The 19,602-nt window shown below is 35.6% G+C and overlaps 1 protein-coding gene across 1 annotated transcript in view; it reads left to right on the top strand.

Moving 5' to 3' along the window:
- The window catches only part of SEC63 (SEC63 protein translocation regulator), a 72,766-nt gene that overhangs the window by 45,578 nt on the left and 7,586 nt on the right, over positions 1-19,602 (top strand). The window contains exons 8-17 of the mRNA XM_019658966.1: positions 1,700-1,794; positions 1,893-2,025; positions 3,365-3,457; positions 4,211-4,365; positions 5,849-5,996; positions 7,915-7,997; positions 10,282-10,341; positions 10,544-10,717; positions 14,499-14,657; positions 16,408-16,509. Coding sequence (XP_019514511.1) covers positions 1,700-1,794; positions 1,893-2,025; positions 3,365-3,457; positions 4,211-4,365; positions 5,849-5,996; positions 7,915-7,997; positions 10,282-10,341; positions 10,544-10,717; positions 14,499-14,657; positions 16,408-16,509 — 1,202 coding nt within the window. The remainder of the gene's footprint in view (positions 1-1,699; positions 1,795-1,892; positions 2,026-3,364; positions 3,458-4,210; positions 4,366-5,848; positions 5,997-7,914; positions 7,998-10,281; positions 10,342-10,543; positions 10,718-14,498; positions 14,658-16,407; positions 16,510-19,602) is intronic.

The following is a 19,602-nucleotide window of genomic DNA, read 5'->3' as shown; positions in this document are numbered from 1 at the left end:
CTCCCTCCTTTCATTTTTTTTAAGTAATCATGAGATTCAACACTGGCTAAGTTTAGAGCTTTCAGAGGGCAGAACAGCTGAGAGAAGGTTTGACTAGCAACCTTAGTTCTTCCATGGAGGATCTCAAGGTTTTTCTACTCCCGCTAGCCCATGGGGGAGAGGGGAGGATTAAATTTGCATACTGACGCAAAATACAATGGTGATCATTGATTCTAACTCATATAGCTAATTAAATACTTCTTTTGATCCCATAAAAGTAGTTTTGTACATTTTATCCCTGGACGATACAGTGTATTGCCTTTCAGAATCAACGCTCTGCAGAAATCATAGACATCCTTCTTCCCCTCCTTAAATAAACAAAAAGAAGATAATAACTTTTAAGTTGTGTCTCACTGAAGAATGCATTTTTACTCCAAAACCTAAATGGACTTTTCTGTATTTTGGATTTGTCAATTTTACTAACTTTCTCTGTAACCAGAAAGAGACTCCTCAGGGTCATGACGGTGTTAATAGATCTTATACTTCTGAGGCCTGAGCAGGTCTTCTATTTCTGAGGAATGAGTGAGTGTTACTTTCCCTTATGCACACCTATCACTCTTCCTTATGCTGGATTGAAATATTCATTAAGAACTTATTCCCTTATGAAAATGTTTCATGTTTATAATCTATTTTAATGTGTTTTTTACATCAGTGATCTTGATTTCTGTTTCATTTCTGAAAGTGGTACTTAGCCTTACACAAGTCTATTAAAAAATATTTTTTAGCTGGTAGGTTTGGTTGTATACCCTTGGTTACTTTAGAATTGGCACCGTTTATATAGCTGTTTTAGGACCAGTTGTTTTCATGAAAACATTTGAAGGTAGTAATAGTAATAGCTCACGCATATTACTGGGCATACTGTGTGTCAGGCACATATGAAGAAACAGGCCCATAGAGAGATGAAAACTATTGTCTACCTTATTTAGCTAGTACGTGAAAACTCCAGGGTTTATGCACTTGGCTACTATACTGTCCTGCTTTTTGTGAATACATTGCATGTATTTTCTGCTGTCAGGTGACTGATGGTTATAGTGCCAGTCATTAAAGAACTTGTATAGGCTAATGTGAGTAATGCTAATATATGTATGTGGCTGCGAATCACATGCATTTCAAGGAACACTACTCCCGCAGAACCCTCCGGGGTTCTGTAATAAAAGTTTCCATAAATGAGAGTGTATTTTAGTTTACTCAAGGCTCTGAGAAGTCATGAACTAAAGAAACTTAAAACTCTTTTTAACTCATTATTTCTCAGCCATTTTTAAACATAGAGTCTCCCTTTTTTTTTTCATATAACATGTATTAATATCACATGGAATACTTAATACTATATAGAAAATTTCTGTGGAACACATGCTTAGGTCTAGAAATAGATGCTATTTGAAGTGATTTTAATGTATCCAGTTGCTCTGGCCCTTAATTTGATATATATTTCTAGTCACTTGTGATAGGTCAGGTAATATAGCTCATGTTTGAAAAAGTGAGACATTTCTTTTTTTATGGGAGAAATTAATGCTTGTTAGTATTGGAGTGCAGATGATTTTTAAGCATTGTGCATGATTGGAAAACTGCTTTACTCTAGGATTAATGAAGTATCATAAGAGGGGAAATGAATAGCGAGCAAATATATTTATTTACCCTCCTATTTCTTTTGTTTTCTTAGGTCTTATCATGGTTTTAGCTGGAGCCTCTGAATTTGATCCTCAATATAATAAAGATGCCACAAGCAGACCAACAGATAATATTCTAATACCTCAGGTTAGGCATTTCTCCAAAATTTCTTGATAAGCATTTAATTATTAAAGTTAATGCTTTTTGAAATGTATGTTTTTGAATAATTATTTTATTTACTCTAGCTAATCAGAGAAATTGGCAGCATTAATTTAAAGAAGAATGAGCCTCCACTTACCTGCCCATATAGCCTGAAGGCCAGAGTTCTTTTACTGTCTCATCTTGCTAGAATGAAAATTCCTGAGACCCTTGAAGAAGGTATCTGTGATTCTACTCTCTGCAGGGTTTTAGTGGTATGAAAGCAGCAGATTTAATTAAACCTCATGGTGCAGTGTTTTTGTTGCTGTTTTTTCCCCCCCTCAAATAATTGCTTAAGGACCTTTTGAAAAGAAATCTGTATGCTACGTGATTACTTCACAAAGACTTTGAAGGTCTAAGGAGGTCAGATATTTTGGTAAATGTTAAAATTTAGTATTTCAAAGTGAGAATACTCTATATGAGAAATGTTTAGTCTGTTACAGATTACACAATAATTCCTAATGACTTTGAAAAAAAAGATTTCATAAGCTTTTGGTGGGGAGAAAAAATGAATTTCATAACAGATATTGCTATCAACTCCATTACTCCACCACCACCACCACCACCAGCCTCCAATGGTGGTTACCGATAAATACTTCAAGTCATCTAATTCTACTTAAAAGAAAAGCAGTAGATTGGGACAGCGGTGTTTCCAGGGATGTTATGAATTTGAGTGTCATCTCTTCTTCACTTGCATTATTTCAATTGAAGTTAAAAGAAAGTTACTATTTTAGGGAATAAATGTTCTTTCTGAATGCAACTCCGCCCTCACCTGAGCCTTTTAAGCCAATAATGCAATCAGATGCCTCTGAAAACAAGGCCAGTTGAGGTTCAGTGATTGGTGATAGGATAGGATGCATATTATGATGGAATGAAGGAGAACTGTTAGGCATTGTTATTAGAGTTGCAGGTTAACTAGTAATTCTAGCCCTAATGTTCTATACAAATATGAAACCATCTCCAGTTTTACCAGTTACCTAAAAAATAGCGAACAAATATTTTTTAGGTTGAATATTAACCCAATGGGTGATTTTAATGGTTAACTATTATACTGTTATATGCAGTATAAGTGAAAGAGTGTCTCCTCTCTCTTTCTCTCCCTTTTTTCTTCCTCCTCTTCCCCCCATTTTCTCTCTCCATTTAGTTAATCCTAATCTTTGGATTTATCCATAATTATAATCAGAAACTTAGGTGCACAAGAAGAAAATTCTTTTTTAAATACAGTAAGATTAAGATTATTACTACTTAAAAAAAAAAGGTAGGGAGTTAATTAATAAAGCCCAACATCATAATATTGAAAATTTGCCTTTGGAGCATCTCATCTGAGCTAGGATTTTCTGACTGATTTTTGACTTAGTGCTGCTGAGGAGACACTGGTTCCATCTGTAAAGTTCTGAGGTCATGTGAGATATTTGTAAGACAGCTTAAATTTACTGTTAGTCTTAGACTACAGTTGATAAAGATGTTTTAACTATAAAAGTGGAATGATTTATTTCAGGTTTTTTTAATTGTTTTGCAGATCAACAATTTATGCTGAAAAAATGCCCTGCCCTACTTCAAGAAATGGTTAATGTAATCTGCCAACTAATAATAATGGCCCGGAGCCGTGAAGGTGAGGAGGAATCGTAATCAGTTGTATTGTTTCTTGCAAGCATATGCAGATTGCACTTCATATTTTTAAGATTTATGGGTACTTACTATAATTTTTATAAGTTGAAGCAGCTTTCCCAATTTTGTTCATGGTTTTTCTTATTTCTTTCCATATATTTTCCATTATGTAAAGTATTTATCATAACTCATATGTTTTGAATTTAATTTTTTCATGTTTTATTGTTTGTTGTTTGCAACGATTTAAAATATCCTTTTTCTTCCTCTGAATATTTCTAGAGTTACGTTATTCTGCATTTTAACAGTGTGTTTGAAATAATTTTTTAAGTGATCTAATGATGTAATGACACGTCCTGTGTTTTGCATAAATGGAAAAAAGAATGAGGGAGTTTGTGGTCAGTAATGGAATGGGAGATCCTTAAACAGGAAATAGTGGTTGTGCTTTGCTCTTATGGATAATGTCTATTCTTGACACGGTTCTTGATACCGGTAATGTCTAATAATTTACTGTTTTTGGAGCTGATGCAAAGAATTTTTCAATTAAATCAATGTTTTTTCCTGGACAATATGCATTTGACCAAGTTTGTATCTATTTTGTATTTTATCTAATAGTTTTTAAAGGAAAATCAACACTGTGATTTTAAAGTTTGAGGGGTTCAGGATGTTCACATGAATCTTGTTTTTGTGATGAATTGTATACTCTTGAACATATAGAAAGTCCAGCTCTGTTTTTGCTTTTCCTCCTATTCTTTCTAAGAAAGGGAGTTTCGTGCTCCAACTTTGGCGTCCCTAGAAAACTGCATGAAGCTGTCCCAGATGGCCGTGCAAGGCCTTCAGCAGTTTAAGTCCCCCCTTCTGCAGCTCCCTCACATTGAAGAGGACAATCTTAGAAGGGTTTCTAATCATAAAAAGGTAATCCTTTCTACTTTCAAACCAGTTTTAAGCAGTTTGTCATGTCACTTAAACATGTAAGTTTTCTAGAAATGGTTACCATGAATTTTTTAGATTTAGGATGTCTTAAACACTCTCAAACTATCCCTCAAGTGACTCTGTTAGTGTTTTCTTGATTAGGTAACTGTTTTATAGTATCTTACTACTGTAAGTGATTTTGCTATTCCTAGGGGTTAGTGCAGCGTAACAGTTAACACTTTGTTCCTCACGTTACCAAAAATAAATATGCTAAGTGAAAATGCACTGTATACTTCCCATTCATTTTATTTGTGGCTTAAATGTTGGATGATGATTTATTAGTTTAGTATGAACAAAATAAACGTTGAAAAATAAGTAGATCAAGTAAAGATAATTCTTATTTAGAAACACAATTATAGTGAAGACATAATGAATTTTAAAAGCAAAAATATGTATAAATGAAAACTTGAGGAAATATAAAGGAACACAATGAAATTATAATTTTGGTTGGAGATTTTAAACATCACTTTGTATCCATTAGACAAAGTAGGCAGAAGATAGACATTGGATTTGATACTATATCAAGGTAGAACTAATAAGTGTATCTTAGAAATTTGCACCAGAGTTCTCTTTTCAAGTAATTGTGTCACCCTTATATATTCAATCATGTTTTAAGTCATAATTGACAATTTCAGAATCCAAAAGCAGCCATTTCACACACCTCATGATCTAATCCCTGCCTGTGAAAGTGAAAGTTAATAACCAGCACCAAACATCTGGAAATTAAAGAACGCTCTCCTAAGTATCCATTTAGCCAAAATGGATATTACTGCAATAACGGACAACTATATTTAGAAAATAACAAAAAGTGAGAATATTCCATAGTAAGACCTTTAGGGTGTAGCTATACTTGGAAATAAATTCATACGCTTAAAGGTTTCTATCATTAAAATAGAAAATAAAGGTCAGTGTACTGAGCACATCAAATGACAATAGTTCTTGCTTAGGTCAAGATTTTATATGAATGCTATTTTTTTTCTGTAATTTTTTCTAATTAAAAAAAATAAACTTATATTAACTGTATAATAAGACAAAAAAATCCTACGGGGTGACGGGTTGGTTCAGTTGGTTAGCGCGTCACGCTGATAACACCAAGGTTGCCAGTTTGATCCCTGCATAGGCCACTGTGAGCTGCGCGCTCCTTAAAAGAGTCAACTATGTCACTGCAGTATGAAAGCAATGTGTAACCAATGACCATGGCTGCTCCCCAATTAAAAAAAAAAAATCCTAAATTTAAATTTTCTTGGAGAAAAAGGCCACAAAATGCTATGAAGGTGTATTTTTTGCTTTGAAATCTATATAATCTTAATGTTTTTCTGAAAGTTCTTGGATTTTGTTTTAGTAAACATGCTATACTTTTCCTTTTATGAAAAGTTTTTTGACTTTGGGATTTATTTTCTTTCTCTTTCTCTTCTTTTAAATTCAGTACAAAATTAAGACTATCCAGGACTTGGTGAGTTTGAAAGAATCAGACCGTCACAGTCTACTGCATTTCCTTGAAGAGGAGAAGTATGAAGAGGTCATGGCTGTCCTCGGGAGTTTCCCTTATGTGACTATGGACATAAAATCTCAGGGTGAGGAGGTTTCCCTGTTGAGCATGGATTGCTTCCCTTTTGATAGACTAGCTCTTGTTTGTTTGGCGCAAGGTTCTTAAAACACTCCGTTTAATAGCATAACTTGTGATTAGACTTTGCAGAACTAGTTTACGTGTCAGATTTACTATGGTGGAAAATGATGTATACATCATAGTTTTGAGAACACTGGTAAGAGTCCTACTTTTATTATCCTTATAATGGGATTCAGTTTGAGGACTCTTCTGTAGTTCAGCTTTCAGGAATAGCTTAACTTTTCAAAGAATAAAGAGTTTCACATGTAATGAAAGATATTTAAAATACTCATATGTAGTAAAAATTGGGGCTGCTTTGGTGTGGGGAGTTGGGATTTCTTTGTGGGTCCAGGAGTTTTAAGCATTAAAAATACTTAAAGCTGAAAGCTTCATACTAATTTAATCAGAAACTATCTAAATAAAAATCTAGTTTGGGACTGAAGAGATACTCTGATACAATCAAAGGTATTAAAATGTACATGCTCCTTAGCAAGTGAATGTCGAGAGATTTTCTTATTAGATAATAAGGTAAGAGTATTCAGTCTCACTCCAGAGCACTATGATGTGTTCCATTCCATATCATTTTGTATGGACAATTTGTTATTTTATATTTTTACAGTGCTATCCAAATGTATAATATGAGTAGTGTAGTTTATGGAGGGAGAGTAGGAGAGTTTTAGAAGCAGGAAAGGGGCATCTGCCTGATCCAGTGCTGGAGATGGTGGATCTTTTTTCCCACATTGCTAGAGGCTGCGTAGAATCCCATATAGGCTCCTCTTCACTTTAAAGCGCCAGGTGACAGTAGACATTGTTATAGGTGTTAATTCACATGCAGTGCTCATGCGTACACAGCTTTGCAGTGTTGATGAATGTGTAGCCCAGATTTGATTTGAGATAATGGAGACTTCCAGGTTTAAGAAAGGATACTGTGTCCTGTTTTGATGCCCAGCTGTTGTACCTCACAGCCAGTGATGGAGGAGATAGCAGTTATAGGTTGTTGGAGGCCATTCTTTTCCAGCTGGTGAAGTGCCAGTGCAGGGCAGAACAGTGTGTGCTAATCTAAATCTATAAAATAAATATGACAAACTTAGAAACCTGTAGGCAGAAATACATAGTGAAGAAAATGCTAATAGATAAAATCTGTAGGAAAAAAATGAATTGTATCTACGTTTGGATGGAAGATATGTTTGATAAGTTATTAATCTTAATGTTAATTTATTTTATTTTAATGTTAAGCTTATTTTATTATTAGCCTTTTGGGGCTGTGTGTGGCCAAAGTGGTTTAAAAAAAAATTTACAAAAACATTGCAAAAAAATATTTTTAAGTATAAACAATATTTTGAAGTTCTTACCTTCAAAGTAAATCTCTTTAATGTGGCTTAGAATACTAGTTTTAATTATTTTATTCTGACAGGCAGGCATTGATCATATAAATAAAGTCTTGTGAATATAAGGTTTGCAAAATCGAATAGAGTGACAGAATCCTATTTTTAAATCACTATGAGAGAAAGCTATGGTGTGGTAGTCCTCACATTCTACTTTGTTCTAAAAAACCTGGGTTTAAAACTTGTCGGTGCCAGTATAGCCATTATGTGACATGGGCATTTCACTTTATTTCTGAATCTCAGTTCCTTCTTTAAAGTACAAATAATAGTAATGCTTTATAGAACTAGTTTACGTATTAAATGAGTACGTTGTTGAAGGCATCTGCTGGCGAGCCTTATACAGAATAGATAGTCAATGAATTATTTTTTATTGAGTAAGTTTAAAGTATAGTGTTTGAATTACTGAAGTACCATATTGATTTGGGTAAGTTAAGTTTTGCAGTTTGCGTTGACAAAGAGCTTGATTTTTAGATTTTACTCAGTTTTTTTCCCTTCTTACAGTATTGGATGATGAAGACAGCAACAACATCACAGTAGGATCCCTAGTCACAGTGTTGGTTAAATTGACAAGGCAAACAATGGCAGTAAGTAATCTGTATTTTCATGGTATAAGTTGTGTGTTAAGGTTTTTTGTATTTATTTTCTCATTTTAAGTTATACGTTCCCAAGTCAGAAATATTGAGTAGCAAAGTTTAATTTTGCAGGTCCTGTTAGCTGTAATTTCAAAGTTTTTCACATTAGTTTTCACACAAAAAACCTTGAAAAAAAATAGATTAATTCTTCATGTGATGATTTGTTAATTCCCTGTAATGTGGGTGTAGTTCATAAACTTTAAAGTGCTATTCAGAGGTCATTGTTGATTATTGTTGAGAATTTCATTACCTAGTCCTTTTTAGTCAGTGCTTTAGAGAATTTACTCCTTTTATTTTTTTATTTTAAAAATTTTGATGAAAACAACTTTTTAAAAAATTATGTGAAAAATTCATGCTGTCTGAGAAATAATTCAGGCAATGCAATAGGAAGAAATTAACATTATCTAAAATCTCACCATTCTGACATTATCAGTTTTGAAGCTCACCCATTTATTTATTTATTTATTTATATTTTAATTTTTTTTTAGCTGAGCCATCCTGCCACCTGTTGGCAGCTCGGCTCGGGCCAGGAATCGAACTGCTATTGCTCTGAGCTCGCACTCTTGAGCGAGCTCTTAACCAGCTGAGCACGCGGCCGGCCCGAAGCTCATCCCTTTAGATATCCTAATACATGACTAATCATAGAGTTAAATGATGTGTTTATCACGGATCCAGTCTCTCATCCACCTCCCTCAGGAAACCCTTTGTCAGTCCCCATGACCAGAATTCAGCCTTGTGTATATTCTTTCATATCTTTCTCCAAGCTCATATCTGGACCTTTACAGTGCATACATGTATATGCTTATAGATGTGTACTGCTTTTTTTCTCATTCTTTTTTATTAAATCTGATCATATTGTATATGTTTCTTGCATCTTGTTTTTCTTGGTGACTATTGCATATTTATAGTAATTCCCAAGTTACAACTATAATTCTAACTAGTTTTTAATAGACTGTTGTATTTCAACTCAATTTATTTAACGACTGGTCGTTTTAGCCTGTTCTGCTCTGGTGCCTGTGAACATCTGCAGAAAACATCTGCTGCACTTAAACCCCATGTCTAAAACCTCTGGTAGGAAAAGCATATTTTGTAGTAGGATATATCAAATCAAAGATGTTGATTTTATGGTAGTAAGTGGTAATGAAGCATTTGCCTCATGGACTCTGGATGAGATGTGTCTCCTGGGAGAAGATGAAACTCTAAGCCAGTGGCCAGGATTGGGTTTAGAATCCAAATTTATACTGCCCTTATATTTTTGAGTTCCCAGCCTGAGAAGTGCTACTTGGTAGAAGAAAAAATAAAACTGCCCTGGAGGAAGGGAAAGAATTGAGTATTTATTGTCCAATTCTTGTATGAACTGTACCTCAGAGTAATTATTAGAACCCAGTAATAAATGAAGAAACAATGCAGGGATGATAGAATTAGAGTAGGAGTTGGCAGACTTTTCCTGTAAAGGCCCAGTTAGTAAATACTTTAGATGTTACAGGTCATACAGTTTCTGTAGCAACTACTGAGCTCACAAATGGGCATGGTTGTGTTCTAACAAAACTTTGTTTAAAAAGCAGGCAATGGACCATAGTTTGCTGACCCCTGAATTAGGCTAATAGTTTAGAGCCTAATAGTTATCATTTTTTACTTGTTAGCTTTAGTAATCCCAGGGAGTTTATTAAACACAACCCACATCACTTGCTGGCATCTCATATAGATTCTTACTGGAGTTTAAATCCTAAACTTACAGCTTCTCTACTGATTCTAAATGGATTATGTGGTGGGTCGATATGTCTTTAGGATATGTGGATTTTCTTAGTGTTCCACTTAGCTACAGAGCCAATGAGCAGTATCACTGACAATAATGAATAAACTAATATTGGTCTTACGAAGTTTTAATATTAGAAAATAATATTTTGTGTGTAATATATTAAAATTCTCATAACATTAAAATAGTCATGTCTTATTAGTATTAGAGTAAAAGTGAAAATTTAAACTGAAATATTTTTGGCTTTATAATGAGTTTACATATCTTAAGTCATTGTATTTTTTAAGTTAAGACAGATGTGAGATATTTCGAAGGTAACTTCTGAAGTATCATTTAGTAATTGCTAAGTTTCCTGCTCCCCTGCCTCCCTATTGTCACCAGTTTTAAAACCTACTGGTAACATCTTTTCAAAGATCGCTTTGCTTATCTGAAAGATAAATACAGATTGACAGACTATATTTTTCTTTTCACTTCCTCTAGGAAGTATTTGAAAAGGAACAGTCCATCTGTGCTGCAGAGGAACAGCCAGCAGAAGATGGGGTAAAAGCTTGAGTTTTCTTACCTATCTTTCTTGGTGATAGAAATGTTTTGTTTAGTTCTCTGACTGATTTATATTGCAGTAGGAGAATAATTCAGTTTATGGAATCATGTAGCTTAGCCATTTCCACCTAAACATTACTATGACTCCCAAATGAAAATATTATTATACCTTTTGAGTGTGTATGTGTGTTTTGATTTACAGCTGGGTGACACTAACAAGAACAGGACAAAAGGAGGATGGCAACAGAAGAGTAAAGGACCGAAGAAAACTGCTAAATCAAAAAAAAAGAAACCTGTAAAAAAAAAACCTACACCTGTGTCCTTACCACCATCAAAGCAACAGAAACAAAAGCAGGCAAATGGAGTCATTGGGAGTGTAAGTTTATTATTGTTATTATATAATTATCTTTATTGAGGTATAACATACACTAAAATTTTAAATCTTGTGCATACAGCTCCTGAAGTTTTACGTATGTATGTACCCATGATACCCAGATCAAGATAGAAAACCTCACCAGCACCCTAGGACGCTCCCTTGTGCCCCTTTTCAGTCAGTGACTCCTCCGTCTACCTCCACACCCTTCCTCCATTCTGTTATTAATTTGTTTGGCCTATTCTTAAACTTCATGTAAGTGAAATTGTTTGACTGCTTTCATTCAACATTATGTCCATGACATTCATATGTATTGTGTGTAGCAGCAGTCGAGTGTGTGTGTGTGTGTGTGTGTGTGTGTGTGTTTTCATTGTATGAATATACTACAGTTTATCTGTTCTGTGGTTGGTGGATATTTGAGTTGTTTCTAGTTTTTTGCCTATTATGAATAAAGGTGCTATACCTATTCTTGTATATATCATTTTGTGGACATTTATTTTTCTCAGGTATGTACCTAGCAGTGGAATTGCTGGGTTATAAAATATGTGTATGTTTTACTCATTGAAAGAGCCCGTTTTCCAAAGTTGTATCATTTTATGCTCCTACCAGCAAAATATGAGTCTAGTTGTTCACATCCTCACCAGTACTTGGTTTTACTAGTCTTTTTTATTTTAGCCACTGTGGTGGGTCTGTTGTATCTTTGCGTGTGGTTTTTATTTGTGTTTACCTGATGACTAAAGATATTGAACACCCTTTCATATGCGTACTGGTCATTTGGATATCCTCTTTTTCTTTTGGGGGTGTTTATCTTACTCTTTTTTACTCTTAATGGTAGCTTTTGATGGTTCTTAATTTTTTTATTAGTTACAGGTGTACAGAACAATGTAATAGTTAGACATTTACACCCCTCACAAAGTGATAACCTTCCTCCCCCTCTGACATTGTATATATCTATTACAATTCTGTTGGCTCTATTCCCTATGCTGTACTCCATATTCCATGACTATATATATACATATATAAAATTATAGTTGACATACAATATTATTCAGCTTCAGCTTTAGGTATATAGCACAGTGATCAAGCATCTACCCCATCCATGAAGTGGTCTCCCTAACAAGACATGTGCCCATCTGACACACTACAAAATATTTACAACACTGTTGATTATATTCCCCAAACTTGATGGTTCTTAATTTTTTTTTTTTTTTTATTTTTTTGCGGAATCGGGGGGAAGGGAACAGACAAGTTGCTGTTGTTTTTTTATTCTTCAGTCCAGCTGTGGACAGCTCAGCTTGGGCTGGGTATCGAACCGCTGTTGCTCAGAGCTCAAACTCTTGAGCGAGCTCTTAACCAACTGAGCCACTCGGCCAGCCCGATGGTTCTTAATTTTAATGAAGCCTATTTTATCAATCTTTTAGTGCTTTTGTGTTCTGTTTAAGACATCACTGCCTATCACAAAGACGCAGAGAGGTTTTTCTGTAATACTTATAGAAGTATTATTATGTTACTTGTTATATTCAGCACTGTGATATATTTTGAATTAATTTTTTGTAAGTAGTGTGAGATAGGGATTATGGACAACTTGTTCGAGCACCATTTATTGAAAAGATTATCCTTTTTTCCCTGAAACGCAGTGGTGATCTGTTGTAAAACAAGTGACTATTACTATATATGTACAGATCTCTTTATGGCCTCTCGACTCCATTTCATTAGTTATTTGTCTATTCTTTTGCCAATACCACACTATCTTAATTATGGTGGCTTTATGTGAAGTCTTGAAATACGGTAGTGTAAGTCCTCAAACTCTTATTTCACTTCTTCAGAATTGTCTTGACTATTTTAGATCCATTTCATTCTAAATGTTTAGAATAAGCTTGACAATTTCCACCCCAAAAAAAGCTGCTGGAATTTAGACTGGTGTTGCATTGAATCTGTGGTTCAATATGGGGAGAAGTCAAATGTTACCAATACTGAGTCTTTATTCATAAGCATGGCTTATCTTTACTAATTTGTATCTTTTAAAATTTTTTTTGGCAGTTTTTTTGTAATTTCCAGTGGCAGTGGTATGGCACATCTTTCATTAGATTTGCTCCTGTGTATTTGATACTTTCTGGTGCTATTGCAAATAACATTAAAAAAATTCATTCTGCAATGTTTATTGCTGGTATAGAAATATTGTTGCTTTCTAAATATTGATCTTGCATCAAGAAGTCTTGATGAATTGACAATAATCCTAACCATTTGAAGACATGTTTGAAAAGATTTTCTACATACACAATTATGCCATCTGGGAATAAAGACAGCTTTCCTTTTTTTTTTAATCTTTATGCTCTTTCTTCCTTTCTGCCTTATTATACTGGCTATAACTTTCAGTGTAATGTTGATTGAAAGTGAAGATGGTGGTCACCCTTGTCTTCTTGTTGATCTCAGGGAGAAAGGAAACATGATTTCACTACTAAGTATAATGTTAGCTATAGGGTTTTGTACAATAGATATTCTTCATCAGGTTAAGGAAGTGTTTCCTTCTATTCCCATGCTGAGAATTTTTATCATGAACAGATACTGAATTTTATTAAATGCTTTTCCTCCATCTATTGAGATGATTGTGATTTTTCTCCTTTCTGTTAATGTGGCGAATTATATTGACACATTAAAAATTTTTAGACAATCATTACATTCCCAGAACAAATCTCATTGGGTCGTAGCCTTTTTTTATATTTATCCGGATTTGATACATTCAGTGTAACATTTGATAACATTTTGTTTAGGATCCCTACATCTGTTTTTATGAAAGTATATTGGTTTGTCATTCCCCTTTCTTGTAAAATACCCTTGCCATGTTTTATATTGGGTTTATGTTGGCCTCATTAAACAAATTAGGAAGTCGTCTCTCTTTTTCCTGGAAGAGTGTGTGTAAAGTAAGGTTGGATTTGTTTCTTATTTGGAAGAATTATCTAGAGAAGCCATATGGGCTTAGAGTTTTAAAAAAGAGTTCAGTTATAATAGAGTTCTTGTCTTTAACATATTCTACTTTTTTCTTATGTTGGTTTTTGTAATTGTGTTTTTCAAGGAATTTGTTCATTTCCTCTTGAGTTATCAAATTTATTGACATAAAGCTATTCATAATATCCTTTGTTTTTAATGTCTTTTGGATCTGTAGTTATGTCTCTTTTATTCCTAATATTCGTAATTTTATTAATCTTTTCAAAGACCAACTTTTGTTTGGGTTTCCCTTTTGTATGTCTGCTTTCTCTTTAACTGGTTTCTGGTCTGTTTTATTTATTTCTACTTTCTTTTGTATTTAATTCGCTGTTCTTTGTCTTGCTTCTTGAAATGGACTAAATATTTTGTCTGGAATATCAGCTTTCTTTACTGCATTGTACTCTTATCAGTTATAGAAGATAGTATTAAACTCCCCAAACAGTACTTTTCTATAAAGTTTCCATTTCCCCATCTCAAATAAAATATATTGCATAATTGATGTTTTTGAAAGATGAGCTGTCTTAGCCATATTGGTAGCATGCTTTGCAAATAGCATATTTTTATTTTATAAACTATGAAAAATGAATAAAATAATAATTGACAAGCCAAATATTAAAGTCTTCAGTCCGATTCCCACATCTTTATAAATAAGAATGTTTATAATTCTCTAAATTTCTATATGAATAGTGAAGTTATAATCTTGAGCCCGTTTAAATATGACAATAAGTTACCTTCAGAGACTCAGAGTAATATACTCATTGAGGTACTCAGAACTTTTGTGGTTGCTTTTTCTGTTTAGGAAGCTGCTGTAAAGGAAGATGAAGAAGAAGTTTCTGATAAAGGCAGTGATTCTGAAGAAGAAGAAACCAATAGAGACTCCCAAAGCGAAAAGGAGGATGGCAGTGACAGAGACTCCGATAGAGAGCAAGATGAAAAGCAAAACAAAGATGATGAAGCAGTAAGACTTATAGGTTTAAATAATTGGAATTACACCTCTGATGATAGTTTTGGCTTTTGTTATTATTGATTTGCTTGCTTGTTTGCTTATCAGTTTGTTACCAGTATATTTTACAATCCTGTATTACTTTGTAAGAATATTTTTATGGTATAGTGGTCAGAATTATAAAGAAAAATAGTTCCTAACAAGGATTGGAGATCCTAATTTTCTTAAATCTTAAATTGCTAGGTAGGTTAAGCTCTGAGGTAAGGTCAGTTCGGTCTCTTAAGGCAATTTTCAGTGTTGGAGACGACTCTGGAAATGTAAGGAAAGGTGGGTTATGAAATAGGTAGCAGTTACATGGAAGAGCCTCTCAAAAGTTCCCTGTAATATTTGGGGTAAAGTAATGTTACTGGGAGCTCTGATGTCAAGAGGTTGGTTATGGGAAAAACTAACATTTACAGAATGCCACCTTGTTTCAAGAGGTTTATAAGGCATTAAAAAAAGGGAGTCTGTAAGTAATTCATTAGGATTGTGAGGGTATAGAGAATAGAAAAAAATCTCATGATGTGGCATTAAATGGCACCTGATTTATGGGAGGGTTATAGAAAAGAATATTTGGCAGACAAATAATGGTCATTAGAAAGAGATTCCAAGCAAATGAACTGTAAACTGTTCAGCAGTTTTCTTTATGTTTGTGTTGTTCTCTTTGACTGAGCCTTTGATCTAAAATAACCCTTGTGGTTTAGGAGAGAAAAAGAGATTCCCTGAATAACCTCTGAGATAAAAGCAGAGGCCAAAAAAAAGGAAAAGGTAAAGGGCAAAGGATAAAAGTAAAAGAAATAATGTGCCTGCCCTTGGGAATGGTGGGGAAAAGATAAGGATGGCTGTTTTTAGCAGTTACTGGCCTTTGACATTTTTGTAGTTTGGAAATTAAGTTGATAGCCAGAAAATTAAGATTATCAAAGACATTATCACAGCCTCGCTTGGAGAAAGAATTGGCATATTTCTTTCTGAGTTTGTTATGGTTAGTAGAGGTGACTCGTAGGTTTTGGCAGACAAGTTTCTTCAGATGACCAAAAACACATTCATTCAATTGACAAGTAATTATACAAAAAACAAATAATTATTCATTATCTGTCACATTGCAAGCATTGTGTTAGATGACAGGAGTGCAAAGCCAAATGTGGAACAGTGTCTGCCCTTGAATGATAGTAGGTTAGTGGGGAAGGCAGACCAATAGTATAAAAGAGATTATGCACATTTTGCAAAAGGTGCAGTGATAGCACAAAGGAGGGAGTGATCAACCCAGTCCTGAGGTAGAGGGAAATTTGTGGTACTCAGGAGCTCCTACTTTAGGCTTTAGCTGTTCCTTGAACAATAAGGAGTAGGAATTTGCCAGGTAGAGAAAGGGGAAAACAGGGACAGGGAAAAAATCCAAACAGGTTTTAGGAGCTGTGAAATAGTTTGGTGAGTTCAGAGAAGTCTGGGTAGTGTGAAATGACTAGAATATAAGTCAGGGAGGAAGGCAGTGACAGGAGAGTGGCGAGAAAGGCCCAGGTCAGATCATGAACGGCTGTGCAGTCATGCTAAAGGGGTTAGATTTGATTTCTGAACAGATGCATTGGAAGTTTCGAGCAGGGAAGTGGTCAGATTTGGGACTGAACTCAGTAGTAGTTAGCATTGTCAGGAATAATAGCTAGAAGTTGGAAATTCCTCAAAATGATCAAAAACATAGTTGATTTCAAATATTTCATTTTTATTTTACTAGGAGTGGCAAGAATTACAACAAAGTATACAGCGAAAGGAGAGAGCTCTACTGGAAACCAAATCAAAGATAACACATCCTGTTTATAGTCTTTACTTCCCTGAGGTGAGCTGTACACGGCCCAGTGTTTCCCTTACTCCCTTCACTCCCTCTCCAGCCATTTCTCAGTTGCCGTGTATCCCTTTGTGGTGTGTACTAGCTCACGTGTGCTGAATGTGGTCTATCCTTGATAGGCCACATTTTTGAAGGATATGTTTCAATATGAATTATGTTTAGTGAATGTGTTGTTTAACTTTTTAAGAATTTCTGTGGTTTCTTGCGCTTCTGTCTTTTCTGTGCCCATGTTACTATGGATTGTGCTTTACGATGATTTCTCATTAGCAGTTGAGGCAGTTAATTACACAAAAGCGTATTTTGGCTATGACTGTGTGGCTATGGTGAATCCCTCACTTCTGTCAAATATTAAATAGGATGTTCCTCAGTTTTCCCTGTGGGTTTTCTTGGAGGGTCTCTGTGGCCACCTGGAGCCACTGGACTTGCTCTGGTCCCACTGATTGCCCCAGTCCATGGGAACCGTGGGACTAGCTCAGGCCAGCAAGACCTGAGTGTGGCTGCGCCCCCGGCTCAGGACAGATGATTGCAGCGCTGTTTGTTCCCTTGTTCCTGTTTGCTTTGTAATTGTGGCCTGCTCGGGTTTTGATCTCCATGATAGGCTGTGTAGTTTGTCTTTCAAATGAATTTGGGATTTGCTTGACATTTCACATGATTCTGTCTGTGGCTAGAGGTCAGGAACTGGTTGCCTCTCAGTTCACGGAAGCTGTTCCACAGACTGCCTCACAGCTTTGCCTCAGAGCCTTCTGTTCACCTCTCATGTTTGGCAGGTGATTTCATGTATAAATCTGCTTTCCGCGCTAGAATGTCAATGCAGAGTTGCTGGGGGCTGCCGAAGGCAAAATCCTAGGTAATTTGGGTTTTCTAATAATAAATGAGCCGTTCTGCACAGACTGTTGTTTTGACTTGGAGAGAAGGCAGCCCAGGACCCATCTTAATGCCCATGCTGATCTTCTGGCGTGTCCTGAGCATTAGTCCATCTGTCGGGGCATTCTGCCCGTCGCACTGGTGTTCTGCCAACACTGAGGCTCCAGAAAGCAAGCCAATAAATTCTACTCATTGATTGTGTTTTAAAAGTGCCATGGGATTCTAGAAACTGCATAATTTGTATCCTTAAAACAGACAGTTGCATTTTAGACCATGCTTAGTTAATAGGCAGACTATTATCACTTTCTTAGAACATTTTAGCGGTAAAAATACCTTTTTCTAATTTAATCTGCACCTGCATGGTACACATCTCAAAGCATCACTTATCAGATACAATATATTTAGGATTTTCCTAACATCTACCTGTCTACCGTCCCATGTACTTACCCAGCTACCCTAACTACCACAGTACCCACTTAAATTACTTAGAGATTTACGTATGTTAATAATTGACTGGCATGTTATTGAAATGCATTTATTATATTTAATATGTTAAGAAAAACAATTTTGTTTAAAGCGCAAATAACTCATGGCAGGACATCTTTTCCATCTTCACCATGTGCATCCGAGTCTGGGCACTGGTGCCATGTCACAGATTGCTACTTACAAGCTTCTTAATAAATATTCTTGATTGAGTCTCATTTTAATCAAGTGGCCTGGGAGAGGGGAGGGAAAGGCATTCTTCAAGTGGCGAGGTCAAGAAGAAAGCACAGGGCCAGCCGAGCAGCGCATTGGTTAAGAACTGGTTTGGGACGCCAGAGGACCCTGGTTCGGATCCCACGTATGAGGGCCAGTGACACTGCCATCTACAGCTAAGATGCTGAACAACAGCTCAACCTGGAGCTGGCTTGCTGTGAGTCGCTGGCGATGGCGTAGGCTGCAGCCCCTGCTGCAGTGGGTTACCATGGGCTACTGTGTGTAGCTAGCAGCCAGCGTGAGCGGCCCTCAAGCCGCCGTGAGCGGCCATCCAGAAGCTGGCGACTGATCTGCCTCGCCCGGGAAGAGCACAATGATGGTGCCAACTTGGGCCAGTGAAGCAACATCCTCCACAACTAGACTGAAGGACAAAACGACAGCAACTTGTCTGTTCCCCTTCCTCAATTCTCCAATAAAAATGTTTAAAAAAAAAAAAAAAAGAAAGCACATTCTAGAAGATATTTTCGTGCTTCTTAATATTACATGCATGTTCTGGTAATTATATTTCTGACAATGAAATGTTGGAACCCCTTAAATAATAGAGGCGTTTACCTCATTTCATTAATAATCATAACTTATTTATTGCACTCCAAATGCTAGGCATTCTAACATATGTTACTTGTATTATCTCAGTTCATCTTTACGACACAGCCTGAGGTAGGCACTCATCATTTGACAGAGAAGAAAAGCAAGGGTTAGAGAAGTGAAATAATCCAGATCGGTGTGGCTTTAAAACAGCTTCGGCAAAGTGCAGCCTACAGACAAATCTGCCTCCTGCCTGTTCTTGTGAATGAAGTTTTATTGGAACACAGCCACATTCATTCTTGTTGCACTACAATGACAGGGTTGAGTAGCTGCAACAGACTCTGTGGCCCACAAGGCCCAGGTATTACCTACTGCTCCACTTTGAATCCATTATGTATTGACCCACTTTGTGTGTACACACACACACACACACACACACACACACACACACACACACACACACACCCATTGTGGTAGTCCTAACCCTTGGGGTAAGCAGAAGTTGGATTAATCATGCACCTGTGATTGATTTATTCTGCTTATTAATATTGCAGTGCTTCGTAGTTTAAGGCATTTAAACAAAAGAACTTTTAGTTGAATTTAGTGTAGTATTGTTAGAAAGATAATAAACCAAATTTTAGTGTCTTGCAGTTAAAATAAAATAGAAAATGCAGGTGATTTGGACTTAAAAACAAACATTTCCCTTAAGAAAGTTTTCGGTAAAAAGTTATGTTTTTAACATTCTTTGGATAATTGAGAATTTAGAAGAACAGCCTGGTGTTGTTTTGGTTAAGTGAGTATTTATTGGGCTGTCTGAAAAGTCATGACATATTTTTTTCTATGTTTTTCATTGCAAAAATGCGTCATGACTTTTCTGACAACCCAATAGAAGATCCTAGAATCTATTTTATTTTTGGCTTCAAAACATTTTTCTTTGAG

Source organism: Hipposideros armiger, unplaced genomic scaffold, assembly GCF_001890085.2.
Source record: "Hipposideros armiger isolate ML-2016 unplaced genomic scaffold, ASM189008v1 scaffold_292, whole genome shotgun sequence".
Taxonomy (NCBI): Eukaryota; Metazoa; Chordata; class Mammalia; order Chiroptera; family Hipposideridae; genus Hipposideros; species Hipposideros armiger.
Note: the sequence above shows the minus strand (reverse complement) of the source record. Positions and strands in the feature narration are given on the sequence as shown.